This window comes from Elephantulus edwardii, unplaced genomic scaffold (genome assembly GCF_000299155.1).
Source record: "Elephantulus edwardii isolate Elephantulus edwardi_28Jun2011 unplaced genomic scaffold, EleEdw1.0 scaffold00017, whole genome shotgun sequence".
Lineage (NCBI taxonomy): Eukaryota > Metazoa > Chordata > Mammalia > Macroscelidea > Macroscelididae > Elephantulus > Elephantulus edwardii.
In genome coordinates this window covers 28,763,895-28,780,831 of record NW_006399767.1, presented here as the reverse complement: position 1 = coordinate 28,780,831, position 16,937 = coordinate 28,763,895, and the positions used below count along the sequence as shown (strand labels likewise).

The following is a 16,937-nucleotide window of genomic DNA, read 5'->3' as shown; positions in this document are numbered from 1 at the left end:
CGTGGGGGACGCACAAGGGGGAGCGGGAGCGCGCGGCCGCCGAATTCCTCGCGCCAACAGCTAACGGCCGACGCCCCGTAAAGGAGGGGCTGGGTTTTTCCAGGTGCCGCGCATGGGAGGGGCCACGCGTGCGCAGAAGCGAGCACAGGGAGGGGGACCAATTTGCCACAGAGGGGGCGGGGCCGGGGCAACGGCTGAAGGGAGGAGGGCGTGGCGGGGCAAGGGGAAGGGTGGATGGGGCGGGGCCAAGAGCTGGGGCCGCGGGAAGGGGGTGGTCGGGGAGGGACTTTGAGTGACCATGTCGAGCGTAGGGGGGGCAGTTAACGGATGTGGCATGGGGCGAGGGACTAGACCCGAGGCAGATTGCGGGGAGTTTCGGGGGGATTCCCTTGTGCCCCGAGGGCAGGTCTCCCGTTGGAGGAAGGGGCTGTGGGGATTCCCTCTCCCGAATCCAGCTGTCCGCAAGCTCCAGTCGCGCACAAGCCTTCCTCCGCTCAGCGCCCTCCAGGCTTGCTGGAGGTGAGGGAGGTGGGGTGAGGTGGTGCCCGCCCCCCCGGCTCCTCCCCCCTCTCCCTTCACACTACCCTCCCTCTAGTCGGTCCGTCCCTCCCCTCCCTCTCCCTCCCTCTGCCGCCTCCTCCTGCCGCTGCCGCTGCTTTGGCTGCTGCGTCATACGCCCCAGAGCTGCCGGGACGGAGGGGCTGGGCCTGGAGACCCCCTGGCCTTTGCCTGCACGACCCCCGACGCCGGGACGTGCCCTCCCCGTGTGGGGGGCTGGCCTAGATCTCCCACGGCTGCTCCTGCTCGGCTCCCGGCGGCCCCAGCTGTCACTGGTAAGAAAACGACAGGAGGCGCCCGGGGTGTGGGGGGGGTGGCAGAGAGCCGGGGGTCGGCGCTCAGGGCGCTGGCGGGAGAGCCCATGCCGCGTGGGTACCGGATTGGTCAGGCCGACTCAAGTCCCCTCTCCGACTCACCACAGTGGGGAATAGAGACCGGGAGGGACACGCCCCCCTCCTGGGCACTTAGGGAAGTTTACCTAACCCCAGGGCAGGGAAGCCCAAATTTAAGGGTGACCTGACATAACCCAGCACTAGAGTGATTGTTCTGAATGAGACTGGAAGACCTGAGAAGGCAGCTGTTTCTGAGAGACTCTGGAAAACATCTCCAAGAAAGCTCCCCAAACATCTCAGAACAACCAGGCACTCCAGTTACGCCTCTCAACAGCTTGGGAAGGTGACAGTAGAAACTCAGTAACCTTTGCTTCTGCAGCCATCATTCTTCCTAATATCTCAAGGCCAAAATGTAATATGCCTGGAGAGCTCTGGAAGCTGGGAAGTAGAAAATTATAGTATGTTGATGAATGAGACATGTTAGGGAGAGGAGGGCTAGGCATCATACTTCAAGGAGCTCAAGATAAGCTGAGGCAGATGCCCTATTTGATTTAAAGGTTTAGAGATTTGAGGTGCAAATGCTTGAATCCACAGTAGAAAAAAATAGGCAGAGAAAATGGGGAGAGCTTCTCAGGTTTCAGAACCGTCTCCTATCCTTTTTCTGGCTAGGCCACCCCAGGATGCAATGGCGCAGCCCCCCCGGCTGAGCCGCTCAGGTGCCACCTCGCTTTGGGATCCAGCTTCCCCCACTCCCACCTCAGGTCCCAGACCCCGACTTTGGGAAGGTCAAGATGTACTGGCCAGATGGACTGATGGACTGCTATACCTGGGAACCATCAAAAAGGTTAGGGTTTTGATCTCTGATCTGTTATTTCCCCCCCCCCCCTTTCCCTTATATAACTCTAGCTTTCATTTCATCCTCTGTGCTACCCATTCCAGGTGGACAGTACTCGGGAAGTGTGTCTTGTTCAGTTTGAGGATGACTCCCAGTTTCTGGTTCTATGGAAAGACATTAGCCCTGGTAAGACTCTAGAGGCCTCAGAGTGTGTTCATCCCATGGAAAACAGAAATATGGTTTGAGGGAAAAAGGATGCTAAAAGCCAGTGCCCTGATACCTGTGCTCTCTTAGCCGCCCTCCCTGGAGAGGAACTCTTATGCTGTGTATGTCGCTCTGAGACTGTTGTCCCTGGGAACAAGTTGGTCAGTTGTGAGAAGTGTCGCCACGGTAAGAAGATTGGTCCAATTTGCCTTGAGCCTTCCAGGCTGTCTTTGGCCCTTACCTTATGCGTACAGCTTTATGTCACCTATATCTAGTCTGAGTCTCCAGGTCACCCTCTCCTCAACTGTATTCTTCTCTACCCTATAAAGAGGCAGCTAGGAAACAGAATAGCATGAGCTTTACAGGTAGAAGGTGGTTCAACCACATACCTTGAATAAGTCCTTTAAATTTAAAATAAAGATAATAACTGCACTGCTCCTCAAGGCAGGACCATGGTCAAAGATTTGAAATGGATGAAACGGTTCTAAGTGCTAATATACAGGTTTGTAATACCATACTTATTACATGGCCCAACTCATAGTTGACCATGGCCCAACTCATAGTTGACCCTCCTGTGAGTTTTCAGATGCTATGAATTGTGGTGGATTCCAACTAACTTTGAGTTAACGGCTCCCTATCCTAGGCTATGGGAAACTTCCCTTGGAAATGTCTTAAGTAGCTTTATCAATATTATTGTTATTTAGCTTATCACCAAGACTGTCATGTTCCAAGGGCCCCAGCCCCTGGAGAAGGAGAGGGCACATCACCCTGGGTCTGCCGCCAGTGTGTATTTGCCATTGCCACCAAGGTAAAGATAACCTCCCTGTTACCCTTACTGGTCCTTACTGTGGGAGCTCTCTGAAGTCTCTCCTCTTGCCTATATAAGACCTCATGCTTGTTCTTTCTCTGCAGAGAGGGGGTGCCCTGAAGAAGGGGCCCTATGCTCGGGCCATGCTAGGCATGAAGCTTTCTCTGCCATATGGGCTAAAGGGGCTGGACTGGGATGCTGGACATCTGAGCAACCGACAGCAGAGCTATTGTTACTGTGGAGGCCCTGGGGAGTGAGTAATGAGGGGGGTAGGGAGCTAAGGGAAAAGTGTCTTAGGAAAGGACATCCTACGGAATATAAAACAATGAGGGAGGAGAGTCCTGAGGGTAATGGAGGAATGTGACAAGCAGGTTATGGGCCAATTATTGGGGGAGAGGAGTATCTGGAGGATACTTGTCTTTTATTCCCCTCAGGTGGAACCTGAAAATGTTGCAATGTCAGAGCTGCCTGCAGTGGTTTCATGAGGCCTGTACCCAGTGTTTGAGCAAGCCACTCCTGTATGGTGACAGGTGAGATAGAAAACTGTCCAGTAGCTGAGAGAACCCACCTTGCTGTGCTCCACCTTCCTAGCTTCTCCATGCCTTTCTCTCTTCTAGTCACTTCCCAATTTTGCCCTTGCTTTTAAGCCCTCTGTAGAGCATTGTTTTCCAGAATAAAGTATATTCTGTCTCTCTTGCTCACATCCAGGTTTTATGAGTTTGAATGCTGTGTGTGTCGGGGGGGCCCTGAGAAAGTCCGGAGGCTACAGCTTCGCTGGTGAGCTGGGTTGGACTTGGCCCCAGTGTAACTCCTCTCAGCCTCCAGTGTTTGATCCTATATGCCCCAAACTTTTACCAACAGAACCCCTCTGACTTTAATGCTTCTGTGACCTTTACAAACTTGTGTTACTCCAGGGTGGATGTGGCTCATCTTGTCCTCTACCATCTCAGCGTTTGCTGTAAGAAGAAGTACTTTGATTTTGACCGTGAAATCCTTCCCTTTACTTCTGAGAACTGGGACAGTTTGCTTCTGGGGGAGGTAAGGGGTCATGAAGCTTTGGAACTTGAAGTGGGAAAAAGAGATAAAGAGGAAAAGGCCAGGGAGGTCTCATTATTTTCCTTCCCTGTCACCAGCTCTCAGACACCCCCAAGGGAGAACGATCTTCCAAGCTCCTCTCTGCTCTCAATAGCCACAAGGACCGGTAAGTTGGAGGGAAGAGACAAGATTCAGAAAAAGATATTATAGAAGCCTAGGGAACTCTAGTGGCTTAGTGGTAAGGAGTAGCACTACCACCCTGAAGGCATATGGTTTGAATCCACTAGCTACTAAAGGCAATATCCCAGGGGATAGCTGCCTCTGAAAACCCCTCTGGAGAGTTAGCTTTGGATCATTTCTGAAGGTACATAACAACATGGAAGTCTGGGAGGTGAGGGGTTGCAGTTTCCCTGGCAATCATCTCTAAAAAGGATTTTTACTGTTAGAAGTCCCTTTTCACGTAGCACTTAACCTGTATCATATTCTCCCTTTTTCCAGTTTCATTTCAGGGAGGGAGATTAAGAAGAGGAAATGCTTGTTTGGTCTCCATGCTCGGACCCCTCCTCCTGTGGAGCCCACTGGAGATGGAGCTCCCACCAGGTCACTGGTCCAGGGGAAATGGGGAAAATCCTTGGGGGATAAGTTTGGGGGTGTATGTAGAAAAGGGGGGACTTTGGGGTGCCCGGGAGGGGGCTGGGGGGATAAGGAGGCCTCTTACAGCTTCCCTTCAGGGCAGGGCCCTGGGGGAGGGGTCTCACGTCCCCTGGGGAAGCGCCGGAGGATGGAGCCAGAGTCCCTGAGGCAGAGGCAGAAAGGGAAAGTGGAGGAGCTGGGACCACCCTTGGCAGTACCCCAGGAGCAGAGGGAGCAGGCTCATCTGCAGAAACCACTGCAGGTACAGAGGTGGGAAACCCCATGGCGTGAGTGGTTGGGTGTAGAAAGAAATAAAGATTATCTCAGATCTTTGCCTTTTCTTCTAGGCCTCAGTGTCTCCACCTCCCTCCAGCCCTAACCAGAGTTACCAGGGCAGCAGCGGCTACAACTTCCGGCCCACAGATGCCCGCTGCCTGCCCAGGTAAATCTACCCCCAGCCAGATGTGCCTTTTTGGAGTTGCTTCATCAATTGTTTACATCCGCTGGACTGTTTTATATTTTCCCAACTTTTTTTCCCTCTAACCCTTGAATCTACTTCCTATCCCAGACTACTTTCTAGTACCAGTATCTAGTGCTAAGTACGCTAGAGATAGTGGTACCTTGGAAAGCTGCCTTTCCTAGGGAGAGAGGGCCAGCCCTCTGTTCCCCTACTTCAGGTCCTGATTTTCACCTTCCCAACCCCAGCAGCCCCATCCGGATGTTTGCTTCCTTCCATCCTTCTGCCAGCACCGCAGGGACCTCTGGGGATGGAGAACCCCCAGAAAGGTGAGACTATACCCTTTTTACCTGTGATACTCCACTGTGCTGCCACGTTCTACAAACTATTTGTTCCTCTGATCCACACTTACAGACTCCATTTTTAGTCAGCTTTTGTCTGCATCTATCTGGGTTCAAAATTGCTTTCTCTCCCCAGGTCACCCCTGGAACTTCACATTGGTTTCCCCACAGACACCCCTAAAAGTGCCCCCAACTCGATGACTGCCTCATCCTCCTCAGTCCCAGCCCCCTCTCCAGGTCTTCCTAGACGCTCAGCACCCCAGTCTCCCCTTTGCCGTAGTTTGTCTTCTGGGATTGGGGGAGGAACCCGAGGTGGGGCTGGCAGTGGCTACTTGTCCCGAGGGGACCCTGTCCGGGTCCTTGCTAGGAGAGTACGGCCTGATGGCTCTGTGCAGTACCTGGTTGAATGGGGAGGAGGGGGCATCTTCTGAAGAGCCTGCCTCTGCCCACCTCCCTATTCACACATAACAGCACTTTCATACCCTGACCTCACCTGCAGCTGGGATGTACCTGGGGAAGTAGGGGAGTTAGCTCTCCCTACTACCCAGGCTGGAATCTAGGTGAAGGGTGTAGGGAATAATCTTCTCTACCTCCTTTATGATTCCTGGACCCTGCCCCCATTTTTTCCATTTCTTTTGATGTTATTTTGTTAACAGCTTTTTAAATATTTTTAAAAATTATTTAACCCCTTGGGGCAGAGACTGAAGAGGGAGGATGGTAAGGGTTCCCGAACTCTGTATGACTGAAATAAAGAGAAATAAACAAATTTTAGTAGCCCTACGTCATTTTGAAAGAGAAAACATAGGAACTTAAAAGCATTTCTGGTTTTGCCCAACAGATGTGAATATATGACAAGAAAAAAGGCAAAAGACAGAAAACCAAAGCTGGGTTTATTGAAAACCATCATGACCTAGCTGTTAGAGGGCACCAATATATATGTTGGGATCAGGGCAGGGGTAATGCTGCTCATGACGGCGGCACTGTGCTAGAGTCAGAAACAAACTCTGTGGCCTGGCGCACCCAACGCAGATATGGGGAATTCCCCTGCTCCACAGGCAATGCAATCACTTCAGCAACTTCGTAAGGGTGCACAGAACTAGGAAAAAACCAAAAAGGATTTTGGGAGGTAAAAATCACTCAAAGAGTAAACCCAGAGGACCAGCCCCCTTAGACAGAAACCCAACAAGTTCTTACCGAACAAAATCTGTCAAAGCTGGAACCAAGGAGCTTTGGGTTTTAATCATCTAAGGGGCAAGGATAAATACAGTTGAGTCAGAGTGCAGTAGGTTTTAGGATCTAAGATGAAGGACAGGGATCATAGTGTTATCAGAATAAGAGAGGTTTTGTGGGGGGAAAGTTTCTCACCATAAGCACCTCATTGTCTTCCTCAATCTTGCCTTTCCACTCATAGCTGAAAAGGTAGAGTGTGTATTGTGGGGAACATAGATTCTTCTTCGATAAAAAGCTTCCAGTTAGCCCTCATAGTTAAATTCCCCCCCGCCCCGAAACTCACATGGATGTAATCTGAGGGATGAGATTGACACACGCAGCTAGGCGCTTATCCACTACAGCCCTGAAGGTGAAGAGATGTATCCCCAGTCAGAACGCCCATTGACTAGTTATCCTTCCCTACTCTAGTGAGGTCAGGTCCCCACCTGGCGATTTCCTTGGCGACCTTCTCGTTGGGGCAGGTGACAAAGGCTGCTGAGACCGAGCCAGGGACGTAGCTGGAGCCTGAAGCCGGCGAGGGCTGGGACGGGGGACTGCCAGAAGCCATTGAGAGCAGGGCTCGGGGTAGTAATAGAAGGCGAGAAGACACAGGCAGCAGCGCCGGCATCCAAAGAGACAGAAGCAGAGCGGCCTGAGAGCAGGGAGCGAATTCAGACTCTGGTCAAATACTTAAGGAAACAGGACAAAGGGAATCCTTCACTTGAACAATCTACACTCCTTCACGTGAAGGAGTACGTCCGGGAAACTGGCAGAAACGATATTTTCACGTCCTCCTCTGCTGTCAAGTTCGAGGGTCTTGGGTGCAGCTAATGGGAGGACCGGAAGGGACGGGGCCGGTCACTCACCACTCCGCCGAGTAGGATCGCTGGAGCCCGCCCCCTACTCATGCAGCCTCTGATGGTGAGAGAACGATTAAATATAAAAGGCCACACGTTACAATGAGAACGGAACCCAAACCCTGTAAGAACGGATGCTTCTTACCTGGGCGGTAGCCACGTGACATACACACACGCACACACACAAAAAAACAGTGCACACCACGTGACAGTACAAGGTAGCTCGACAGCCAATCTCAGCAGAAGCACGGTCCTGCTTGTCCCGCCTCCTGGAGTGGGAGGAGCGAAGAGGAATTCCACCAATAGTTAGCCGGGCCTGCAGACGTGCACGGAAATGGCACGCCCATTTCCGCATAAACCGGAAACGGCCTGTTGCTGGCCGAGGAGATCTGCTGCGGTGTTCTGTCACGTGGGGGTGGGGGTGAGCTGTTCCTCTCTGTGTCAATGGTGGCTCTGTGAGTGTCGCGAAGTGGCCAATCACAGCCCAGGCTTGCAAGCTCTTTGAAGAGAACTGATGCTAGGAAAGGGTGGGCTTAGAGACCCTGCACATCCTATGCGTCAGGTTATGGTGTAGGGAGTTAAGCCTCCACCCCAGAAAGGTTTACATTTAACTATATCTACACTCGTTCCTGAACCCTTAAAAAGTAGGGGGAGACTGAAAAGATGGACCCTCTCAGGATGAAGAGAGCGCACCCATTATGCCTAAACCCCAAAACGGTTTCCCGTTAACAGGCCTTATACCTGTTTCTGAAGCCTTAAAAAGTCGGAGGGGTCTGAAGAGATTGAACCACTAGGATGAAGAAAGCGCTCCCTGTGCTTTTGGTTGGGACTGAGATGTACCTGGGTTTGGGAAAGAAGAGCGAAGATAGGGAGAGGCCAGCCGGCCCTGGGTAGGAGGGAGTGATTAGGAGGGGCATTGTAAAACCTGACTGGGTAAGGGATGGCTATAAGGATACAGCGAAACCTTGTAAATAAGACAGTAAGGAAAGTTAACACTTTAACTATCCAACTTCCAGACCTGGAGACTAGTGGAGAAATGGGCATCAGAGAGTACTGATGGTCCTTTGGTCCCTATGTCCTTTGATCTCTAGGACAGGTCTACTCAGCTTTGGGTCTCCTTCCCTTAATTTAATTACCCTAGAAGCCAGTATCTGCCCTACATTCCCTCCCTGGGCCTGAAGCATGTCCTGTGACCCAAAAATGGAGAGAGGGGCTAATAAGAAAGGTGGAAGGAAGCAGTAGGGGAAAATGTTCTTGTCACATCCTCTTCCCCAGTGCTTCTCCCATCATGGTTTGGGGTCTTTGGCTTATGTGGCTGGGAGTTTTCCAGAAGTATGTCAAAGTTCTCTTACCAAACTCTGGGATTGTAGTCTCCTTGAGATCTGTTTTTCAGTTTGGAGTCTCAGATCTCTAAGTCTTTGGGGGCTAGGGTCTTACTCAGGGTTGTTTATCTTGTGTTTGGAAGTTTCAACTTTTCTGCATCTTCAGTCAGTCTCTGAGGACTTTCAAATTCTTTGGGGGGGGGGAATTTCTCCTGAGTTTTCCATTTAAGAGCTGAGTTTTTCCTTTCCTCCCTGAGCCTGGGATGTCTGTCTTGATTTTAATCAGTCTGAGTTTGCAGTTTCTTGTTTCTGTGATATAAATTTGGGGTGTTTGGGCCCTCTTCAGATCTGAATTATCTAAAAATTGAATTATGGGTCTGGATTATTTCTGAAACTAAAGTATGAGACACTTTCCTTTGAGTTTTGGTCTCAGGATTTATCCTTGAAATCACGACCTCGGAGTCTGGAATCTGGTTCCAGAAAAGGTGAATCTTTTTGAGATTGGACATTTAGGGTTTTGTTTTTTTTTTTAAAAAAAAAATATTTATTTTTTAACTCCTTTCTTGGGGGAAGGGAGCTTTTCTTAAACAAGGGTTCTCTTTTCTTCTGGATTATGGGTTTATCTATGTCTTAGATTAACCCTCTTCCTCTCCGCCCCTTGAAGTGAGGCTAAAGTCTTAGATCCCGCCCCTCTTAATGCGAAGTATCTATCTTTGTGGGTCTAGGGTCTCTCTGACGCAGGGTTTGAGGGTCAGCATCTTCAGCACTACTCTCCATCTTTGAAATTATTTCAAGTCTGGGGTCTCTCTCTTCAGGGCTCTCAGAGTAGGGGTGGGGGCTGCAGAGTCTCTCCCTCCTCCTCCTCCTCCTCCTGCTCTCTCCTCTCTCGCTCACTCCCCCGCCCCCTTCTCTCTCTCTCTCCCGGCTGCCGCTGCTGCCGTTGGCTCCTATTCTCCTCCTCCTCCTCCTCCTCCTCTCTCCTCCTCTCTGCTCCTCTCTGCTCCTCTCTCCTCCTCTCTCCTCCTCCTCCTCCACCACCTCCTCCTCCTTCTCCCCCTCTCTCTCCCCCTCTTCTCTCTTCTCTTTCTCTCCGTCCCCCCGCCCCCTCCCCCCCAGGCCTGATGAGCAGGTCTCGCGCCTCCATCCATCGGGGGAGCATCCCCGCGATGTCCTATGCCCCCTTCAGAGGTACGTGTTGGGGGGAGGGGGAGGGCCAGATGGGGGGGCAATAGGGGGAGGGGCAGGGGGCGGGGGGTAGAGCTGGGGCTAGGGAGGGGAGCGGCTGAAATGGAGGGAGAAGGAAGGACTCGGAAGGCAGGGGTGGGAGCAATGGGAAAAGAGGGCTTGGAGGCCTGGGCAGTAGGGGTAGGTAGGGGACAGAAGGGCCAGGAAACAGACCTTGAAGCAGGGCTCTGGGGAAAATTACGAAGGGAGAAGAGCCAGAAAAGAATGAGAAGGTAAAAAGGTAGGGCTTAGGGAATGCCTGCAGAAATAGTTTGGAGGTGGGAATTGAGAATGAGGAAAATAACAAGAAAATAGAGGGGTAGCGTCTTAGGAGAGGATAGGAGGAGAAAATGAAAACAGGGGTGAAAAGAAAGGCCAAGAAGATGGGGGGAGTATGGTGGGAGCTCAGAAAATGGTAGAGTAGAAAAAGAGGAGGATGGAGGGAGAAAAGAAGGGTCCAGATGGAGAGAGAGGGAGGCTGGGGGGGGGTTTAGATGGAGGGTCCAGATGGAGGGAAATGATGAGAGGGAATGAGTTGGGGGAGGGGACACAAGGCAGGGGGTGGGCCAAATTATGTTTGTGTTTGTTGGCGGGGAGATACTAGTAAAACTGAGTAATGGGATTAGAGGCATATTAGGATGCTGCCCCAGACTCTGATCTTTAAGGCCTTTGACCAATGAGATATAATCCCTGGTATCTTATCTGCTCCCTTCACCACTTTTATCTCTCACCCCCCACCCCCCATCCTTCTTTCCATTCCCCCTCCCTTCTCTAGTGTCCATCACCCATGTCTTTTCCCCCTCCCCCTTTTGGTGTCCGTTCCTTATATGAGTCCCCTTTCTGTTCTTCTCTTGTAAATGTTCCCTCTTTGGTGTCCATTCTTTCTCTCCCGCCCTTATATCTGGTAGTTTCCTTCTATCTATACCACTTTTCCACTCCTCCTTCTTGAACCATTTCCCCTAACTCCCCCCAAATTGAGTCCACCTCACTTTCACCCTAGGAACTTCTCAACATCTATTTTAGTCTTAGATCCTTTCCTGTTACTTGACTCCCAACCCATCCTCTTTTCCCTACCCCACTCTCCATCTTGTCACAAGTTTGTGACCATCCACTTTTTTTTTTATAATGCCCTAGCTTTTAGTGCCCATTCTTATTATCTTGTTGGCAATTTGGGGTGCAAAAATCCTGCAGTTGGGAGATCCCCATCTGAGCACCAGTGCTCTTCTCAGCCATATTCTGCTGCATTTTGCATCTGCCTCTCAGCATCATCCTTCTCCTAATCTAGACAATCTGTATGTGTGTTCATTTCTAGTGTTACTTATAAGCTAAGCTTTAAGTGATCTTTTCTGCTCCAAGAGTGAAGGTGCATCCTGCAGTCTAACCTGTCCCTCCATAACAGCCTGAACAAGCCCCTCCCATAATGGTTATGAATATCAACAGATTTCTTCCCTAGGTGCGCAAGTACCAAAGTTCTGCGGGTGGGCATGTTGCTTGTAGTTTCTATGTTGTCAGAATCTTGGTATCTGTGATCTCTGTCTAGAGGATATTGGTTGGAGTCACTGAGATGACATTAGGATAATAAGTTTTGAAGTGTTAGCATTTCTAGATAATGGAACATCTATATTTTAGGAATTCAAGTCTGACTAATCTGTAGGTTGGGTAAACTGAGGGACATGTTTTAGACAGAAAGGATCTGAGTTTTTAAAAATCTCAGAGCTGTTCTATTAGAATGAATCCCAAAGATCCATTCATTTCTTACAGTATCCATTGCTAATTTTCTCATAAGAGTTTTCTTTTTCTTCTTCTAAACCCTCTCTCAACTCAGCTACTTTAAATCTTGTTTCTCTTGCTCTTCTCCTGTAGTCTATTTTCTCTCATGCTTATGTGACTGATCTGATTTCTTTTACTTCAATTGGGCTTGTGCCCTGAATCCTTATGATGATGTTCAGTGTTGCAGTTTAAAGGAGAAGTAGTTTGTAGAGGGGGATTATGGCAAGAAGAACAGCAGAGCTTGGAAGGGAACTCTGGGGGCACCTCTGAACAAGGGCAACATTGGTTCCCTATTCTTCTAGAGTGTCCTCTGTGTCACTAGGCCTGTATAGTTAATCCTTTTGTGGGCTCTTTTCTTCTCCAACTCTTCCTTGTGCCCTAAGAGGTTGCTCATCACTGATTGCTTCCATAGGTAGGGGTGGTGGTGGTGGTCGGGGCAGTGTTAAATCTTCGACTCTGGACATGAGAACCAATGGGTTTCTAACCAAACAAGAGCATCTTTCTCATTGCCTCATCTCATCCATTCCCCTACTTATCCCCAAACTGATTTGACCCTTTTCCCTTTCACCTTAAGGACCAGAACTTCTCCAAAAGATGAGCAGAGTTGGGCAAGGGGAGTAGGATGAGGAGGCTATCAGATGTACTGTTTCTAACCAGATAAGCTTTCTCAGATTCTCTGTTTTTCAGGTATTCTAGCTCTCTGAATCTCACTATCCAAATATTCTAAAAGCTTCTCTGGCCCTCCATTTCCCCCTCAGCTGTGCAGCTTTCCTCTAAATCTTGCATATGGGTGGTGCCACTTTATAGTTCCTTATCTTCTTCACTTTGGATCCCCTCCCTCTTCCCAGACACCTGCTACCAACTTCTCTGAGTGTCTTCTGATAATTATGCTGTACTTCCAACCTTTTCTTTTTCTGAAGTAGATGGAAAGTTTCATCTTTCTCTGCTGCTCACTGTACATCCTCTCTGACATGATGCAACTGCACTCCTTGAGCCACCTCTCTGTATTTCTTTCACCAGCTCTATCGAACTCTCAGTGATATGCTTCCTTTCTTCTCTTTCCCCTAGATGTGTAGGCTCTTTTTTTTTTCAGTCCCTGATAGTTGCCAGGTGCTTCAACCCTCTGTGATCTCCTCAAGGTGGGTGGGACCCCCCTCTTCCCACTTTGCAGACTCTTCTTGCCATTTGAGGCCTCTCATATGCAGAGAGCATCCCTTACTGTTTCTGTGTCTCTGTTCCCCAGATGTACGGGGACCCCCTATGCACCGAACCCAATACGTTCATTCCCCGTATGATCGTCCTGGTTGGAACCCTCGGTTCTGCATCATCTCGGGGAACCAGTTGCTCATGCTGGATGAGGATGAGGTGAGCAGGGTGAGAAGGTTGGGAAGAGACCTCTGGGTAGTATGGGATAATAGAAGATGTAGCGAGTCCTCATTAGGGGAGAGAAAGGAGGTGGACAATAAAGAGAAACATATGCAAGCAGTAGGAAGATGGTAACTATTGAGCCTTGGTTTGGGGTGTGGTAAAAAAGGGCATTCATTCTCTCACCTTAACCCAGGGATTTTTGAGGACTATGTTCAGTGCTGGAGACAAGATGTGGTTCTGAGTATTTGGGGTATATCTTCTGTTTGATTCTGCCCAGGTTAGAATAGGGAAGGGAAAATGAAGGCCTTGGAGAATGATTAAAGAATGAGACCTCTCTCTCTTTAAAGAGATCCTTGGGAACCCTCTCCTTTCTGCCCTCTGAAGGAGAATACAAGGGAGAGGGAATTGAAGGGTCCAGAGGAAAAGCAGAGGATAGAAGAGTTTTTGTATACCCAGAGGGTATTTGGTGAGCTGATGGAAGTCAGCAGATCTTGGCATGGATGGGGATAAAGTCTAGAAGGGTTCTTGGATCAGAACTTCAGAGGGATTCTGTGAGAACTTCACCAGGGACTGCTTGGATATAAGGAGAGACTATAAAGAGATACCTGGGGATAAAGAGAAACTAGGAGTATATGGAGTTGTCTAAAGAAATAAAAAATGAGGTGGGTGCCAGGGACTAGCCAGAGTATACATGTGGGATGTGGTGGTCATACAGAATTACTTGAGTGCCAAGGAAGAGTAAGTTCTGATATGGGAGCTAGGTCAGCAGTGGAGGGTTCATCAGAAGAAAGAAATAGGAAGGGTGATACATCAGGGGTGTGATTCAAAGAGTATGGATGATTTGGGATTAATTAAAGTGCCCAGGAGCAGGGTGAGGAGTGGTGGATAGGGGGTGGGATAGACAGGTGAGAGTAGAGACGTGGCTGGGTGGAAGGCTTTAGGCTTAGGTGGGATGTGTTAACTTTGAAAGGATAAGTAGTGGTTGTGGTGATGGTGGTAGAAAGTGTTTTGAGCCTTGGGGAACATTTGAATGATTCACTAGTGGTCACTGAGCTTGACCAGGGGTTTGTGGTCAATAGAATGAATTGAGGAGACTAGAACCAATAAAAATGGTTATATTGGAAAATAAATATGGAAGACAAATGAATGGAATAATGAAGGAATACCAGAGATGGGGATGGGTCAATGGGAGGCAGTAAAATGGATAGGTATATTGGTTAGCAAGCTGAGAGGCAGCAGGAGTGATAAGAATCTGGAGTGGTACTGGTGGGGTGGGAAAGTGAGCACTCTCAAAGAGCCATGGAGGGTTGATTGGAAGGTTGGTTGTAGAAGTGGGATTGGGGGCTAGGGAAGGAGGTCTTCCATTGGAGGTGGTGGAGGAGGTTGGTGGGTTGGAGAGGTGTAAAGAATGGGGAGGATTTGGGGGCAAGGCTTAGAGAAAGGGAATAGATTAAATGAGGAAGGGAAGAATGTCTGGTTGGGGGTGACTGAAAGAAATGGGTAGGGGGAGGTGACCAGGCCCTTTTGGGGGAAGGGAGGTTGAGTCCCAAGCTGGCCGAAAGCCGGGCCGGGCGTGGGAGGAAGGCAAGCTGTGGATCCTGATTATAAATGCAGCTTCTGCTACCCCTGTGACAGGCACGGAGGGAAAGAAGGGGGTGAGGGAGGTGGGAGGTTGGGAGAGGAGCAGGGAGAACAGAGGAACTGAAGGTCAAAGGGAAACTGGATTCTGGCAGTAGCTAACTCCTGAGAGGTTGTGGGAAGAGCTTAGTAGGATTTGGAAACAGTCTCTGGAAGGTGTTTTAAGAGAAATGGAAGAAGAAAAGAGGATGGTGGCACAGGAAGGAATGAGAGAGCCTGGGGGAGAGGTTAAGAGAAACCCAGTCACCTGGAAATAGTCCTACAAAAAAGTATAGGGCAGGTGGCATAGGAAGTGTAGGTCAGTGAAAAGGTATGTCTGTCCTTCCTGGAGGAGGGCAAGGGCAGAAGAGGAAAGGTCTCTGCCAGGGAGGTCTCACACATGCCCCCATCCCCTAGATACACCCCCTTCTGATCCGGGACCGGAGGAGCGAGTCCAGTCGCAACAAGCTGCTGAGACGCACAGTCTCCGTGCCGGTGGAGGGGCGGCCCCACGGCGAGCATGGTACGGTGGCCGAGCAGGCTCTCGTGCCCCGGACAGTCTCGGGGAGAGGGCTCCCGGTGTACCGGGGCTGTCCCGGGAAGGGGGGAGGAATTGGCAGGGGAAGGGGAAGTGGGGGAACTGAGGGAGCTGTCAAGGGATGGGAAGGGGCGGAGACTAAGTCGAATCCTGAGAGTGGGCGCCCTGGAGTCCAGGAGGCATTTGCCTCAGGGATCTGCAGTTGGGCAGGGGCAATGGATAAGAGGCCCCAGTGAGTCTGCTCTGTCTTGCTCCCTTTTCCACTCCAGCAGTGGAGTCTGACTGTTTCCCTGGTGTTTGTAAAAATAGTCTCCTTAGATCTGTAGCTTCCTGTCTCAGTGTTCCTGCCCCTGCTCCTCCCATCCCTTGGTTTGGGTTCTTGGACTGACCCAGTTCCTGCCCTGCCCCCCAGACCACTGCCCATCTCGAATCCTGTTTCTTCCAAACCTTCAGTCCTGTGATACTCCCTTTTCTTGCCCCCTTTTCCTTTTCTCATCTTGATTGCTTCTATATTCTGCAATTCTGTCACCCCTTTCCTCTTCAATTTATATTTTTTTTACTCTCTAGGCCCTCCCTCACCCCTCTGCTCCCAACAGAACCCCATTAGACCCCCATCTCATCGCCTTTCTGTCTGTAGAGCTATCTGCTCAGTCTGTCTCTCCAACTCTCTCCCTCTCTCCATCTGTCTCTTCCCTTCTCTCCCTCTTTCTGCCCCCCCTCCACCCCCCTCTTTAGTCATTTAAAAAAAGATTTTTGTCTTCCTGAGAAGTTCGCTTAAAAGGTTTCCATGGGAACAGTGAGGGGAGATGAAGGCAAAGAACAGAGATCTGCAGCCAAGGTGCAGAGAGACGCCCTCAGCCCCTGGAAACCCCCTCATCACTGCCCCCTTCCACTGCATTTCCCTTCCAGGACCAGAGACCTAGGTCTGCATACCCTTATCATCCGAGTGACTCCTTTTTCCTACCAGTTCTCCTTTCCCTCAGAGAGCCAGACTTCCGTGTCTCTCTCATAGAGAGAACCATGGCCTGTCCCTATCCTTTGGCTCCTTCTACCCCTCTTCTGATAGAACAAGACTTCACTGCCTAGGGGGCCAACTCTGGGACCCTAGGAGGGTGGGTGGCTTAGGGATGTATGTCATTGTCATGGAAACCCCTGACCATGGGGGGTTGTGGGTAGCACATCTCTAAGAGCAAAGCCAGGTGGTAATGGAATGTGTACAGAACATGTGTGTGATGCCTGTCACATCTGTGTGTGTGTCTCTGTGTGTGATGTCCATGTCTGGTAAAGGCGTATATGTTTGTGTGCATACCTATATCCATGCCTGGATGGTCACATGTTCACAGAGCATGTTTATCATGTATCCCTATGGCTGGCGGTTCTGCCTACATAGTCCCCATCTTTCTCCTTACCGACCTAAGGATTTGGGGTTTCTGATCGCCTGTGTATCTTGGGGGTAGCTGAGTGTGTTTGGAATTGGGGTTATTATGTGGAGGTTGCTATGTGGGGGTTCATTAGGGGCTGAGAGGTAGTTCAGGGGTTTGTATGTTTTGAGAAAGGTCTAGAGAGAGGTCATAGATGATAAATCATTGGGGTCTTCAGGGGGTTGCAGGATTTGTAAAAGGCACAGGGTAGGGGGAATCCGCAAGGGACATCGAGGTCATTGGGGCCTTGAGGGCCCATCTGGATGGGTGTGTGTTGAGGCAGTAGACTCTAGAGTCCAGAAGAGGTCGCCGGACCTTTGAGGGGCACTGGAATATAGGGCTCCTCCTTTGCTGGGTGGAGCTCGCAGTCCCACGGTGTTCTCTCCTGTTTTGGGGAGGTGGTCCTGC

General features: G+C 50.2%; 3 protein-coding genes across 4 annotated transcripts in view; 2 read left to right on the top strand and 1 right to left on the bottom strand.

Moving 5' to 3' along the window:
* Positions 1-611: 611 nt before the first annotated feature.
* On the top strand, positions 612-5,982 carry PHF1 (PHD finger protein 1). Of its 2 annotated transcripts, XM_006882085.1 has the most exons (15): positions 612-833; positions 1,560-1,734; positions 1,830-1,911; positions 2,020-2,115; positions 2,634-2,737; positions 2,842-2,990; positions 3,172-3,267; positions 3,446-3,514; positions 3,652-3,775; positions 3,871-3,938; positions 4,271-4,372; positions 4,493-4,667; positions 4,753-4,847; positions 5,111-5,191; positions 5,340-5,982. In XM_006882085.1, exons 2-15 carry the CDS (start codon positions 1,576-1,578, stop codon positions 5,632-5,634), a joined length of 1,695 nt encoding a protein of 564 aa, XP_006882147.1. In that variant the 5' UTR covers positions 612-833; positions 1,560-1,575; the 3' UTR covers positions 5,635-5,982. The 2 variants fall into 2 exon arrangements, with proteins under 2 accessions (XP_006882147.1, XP_006882148.1); XM_006882086.1 differs by lacking the exon at positions 4,753-4,847 and having other exon boundaries at positions 4,504-4,667.
* A 187-nt stretch (positions 5,983-6,169) lies between these two features.
* CUTA (cutA divalent cation tolerance homolog (E. coli)) lies at positions 6,170-7,320 on the bottom strand. The gene is made up of 6 exons (XM_006882192.1): positions 7,279-7,320; positions 6,859-7,064; positions 6,717-6,776; positions 6,569-6,614; positions 6,398-6,447; positions 6,170-6,299 (listed from the first exon to the last, which is right to left on the bottom strand). The coding sequence occupies exons 1-6, from the start codon at positions 7,318-7,320 to the stop codon at positions 6,170-6,172; spliced, it is 534 nt and encodes a 177-aa protein (XP_006882254.1).
* Positions 7,321-9,516: 2,196 nt separating this feature from the next.
* The window catches only part of SYNGAP1 (synaptic Ras GTPase activating protein 1), a 30,777-nt gene continuing 23,356 nt past the window's right edge, over positions 9,517-16,937 (top strand). The window contains exons 1-3 of the mRNA XM_006882084.1: positions 9,517-9,779; positions 12,829-12,950; positions 14,988-15,093. Of these exons, the coding sequence (XP_006882146.1) occupies positions 9,713-9,779; positions 12,829-12,950; positions 14,988-15,093 (295 nt within the window). The 5' untranslated portion in view covers positions 9,517-9,712. The remainder of the gene's footprint in view (positions 9,780-12,828; positions 12,951-14,987; positions 15,094-16,937) is intronic.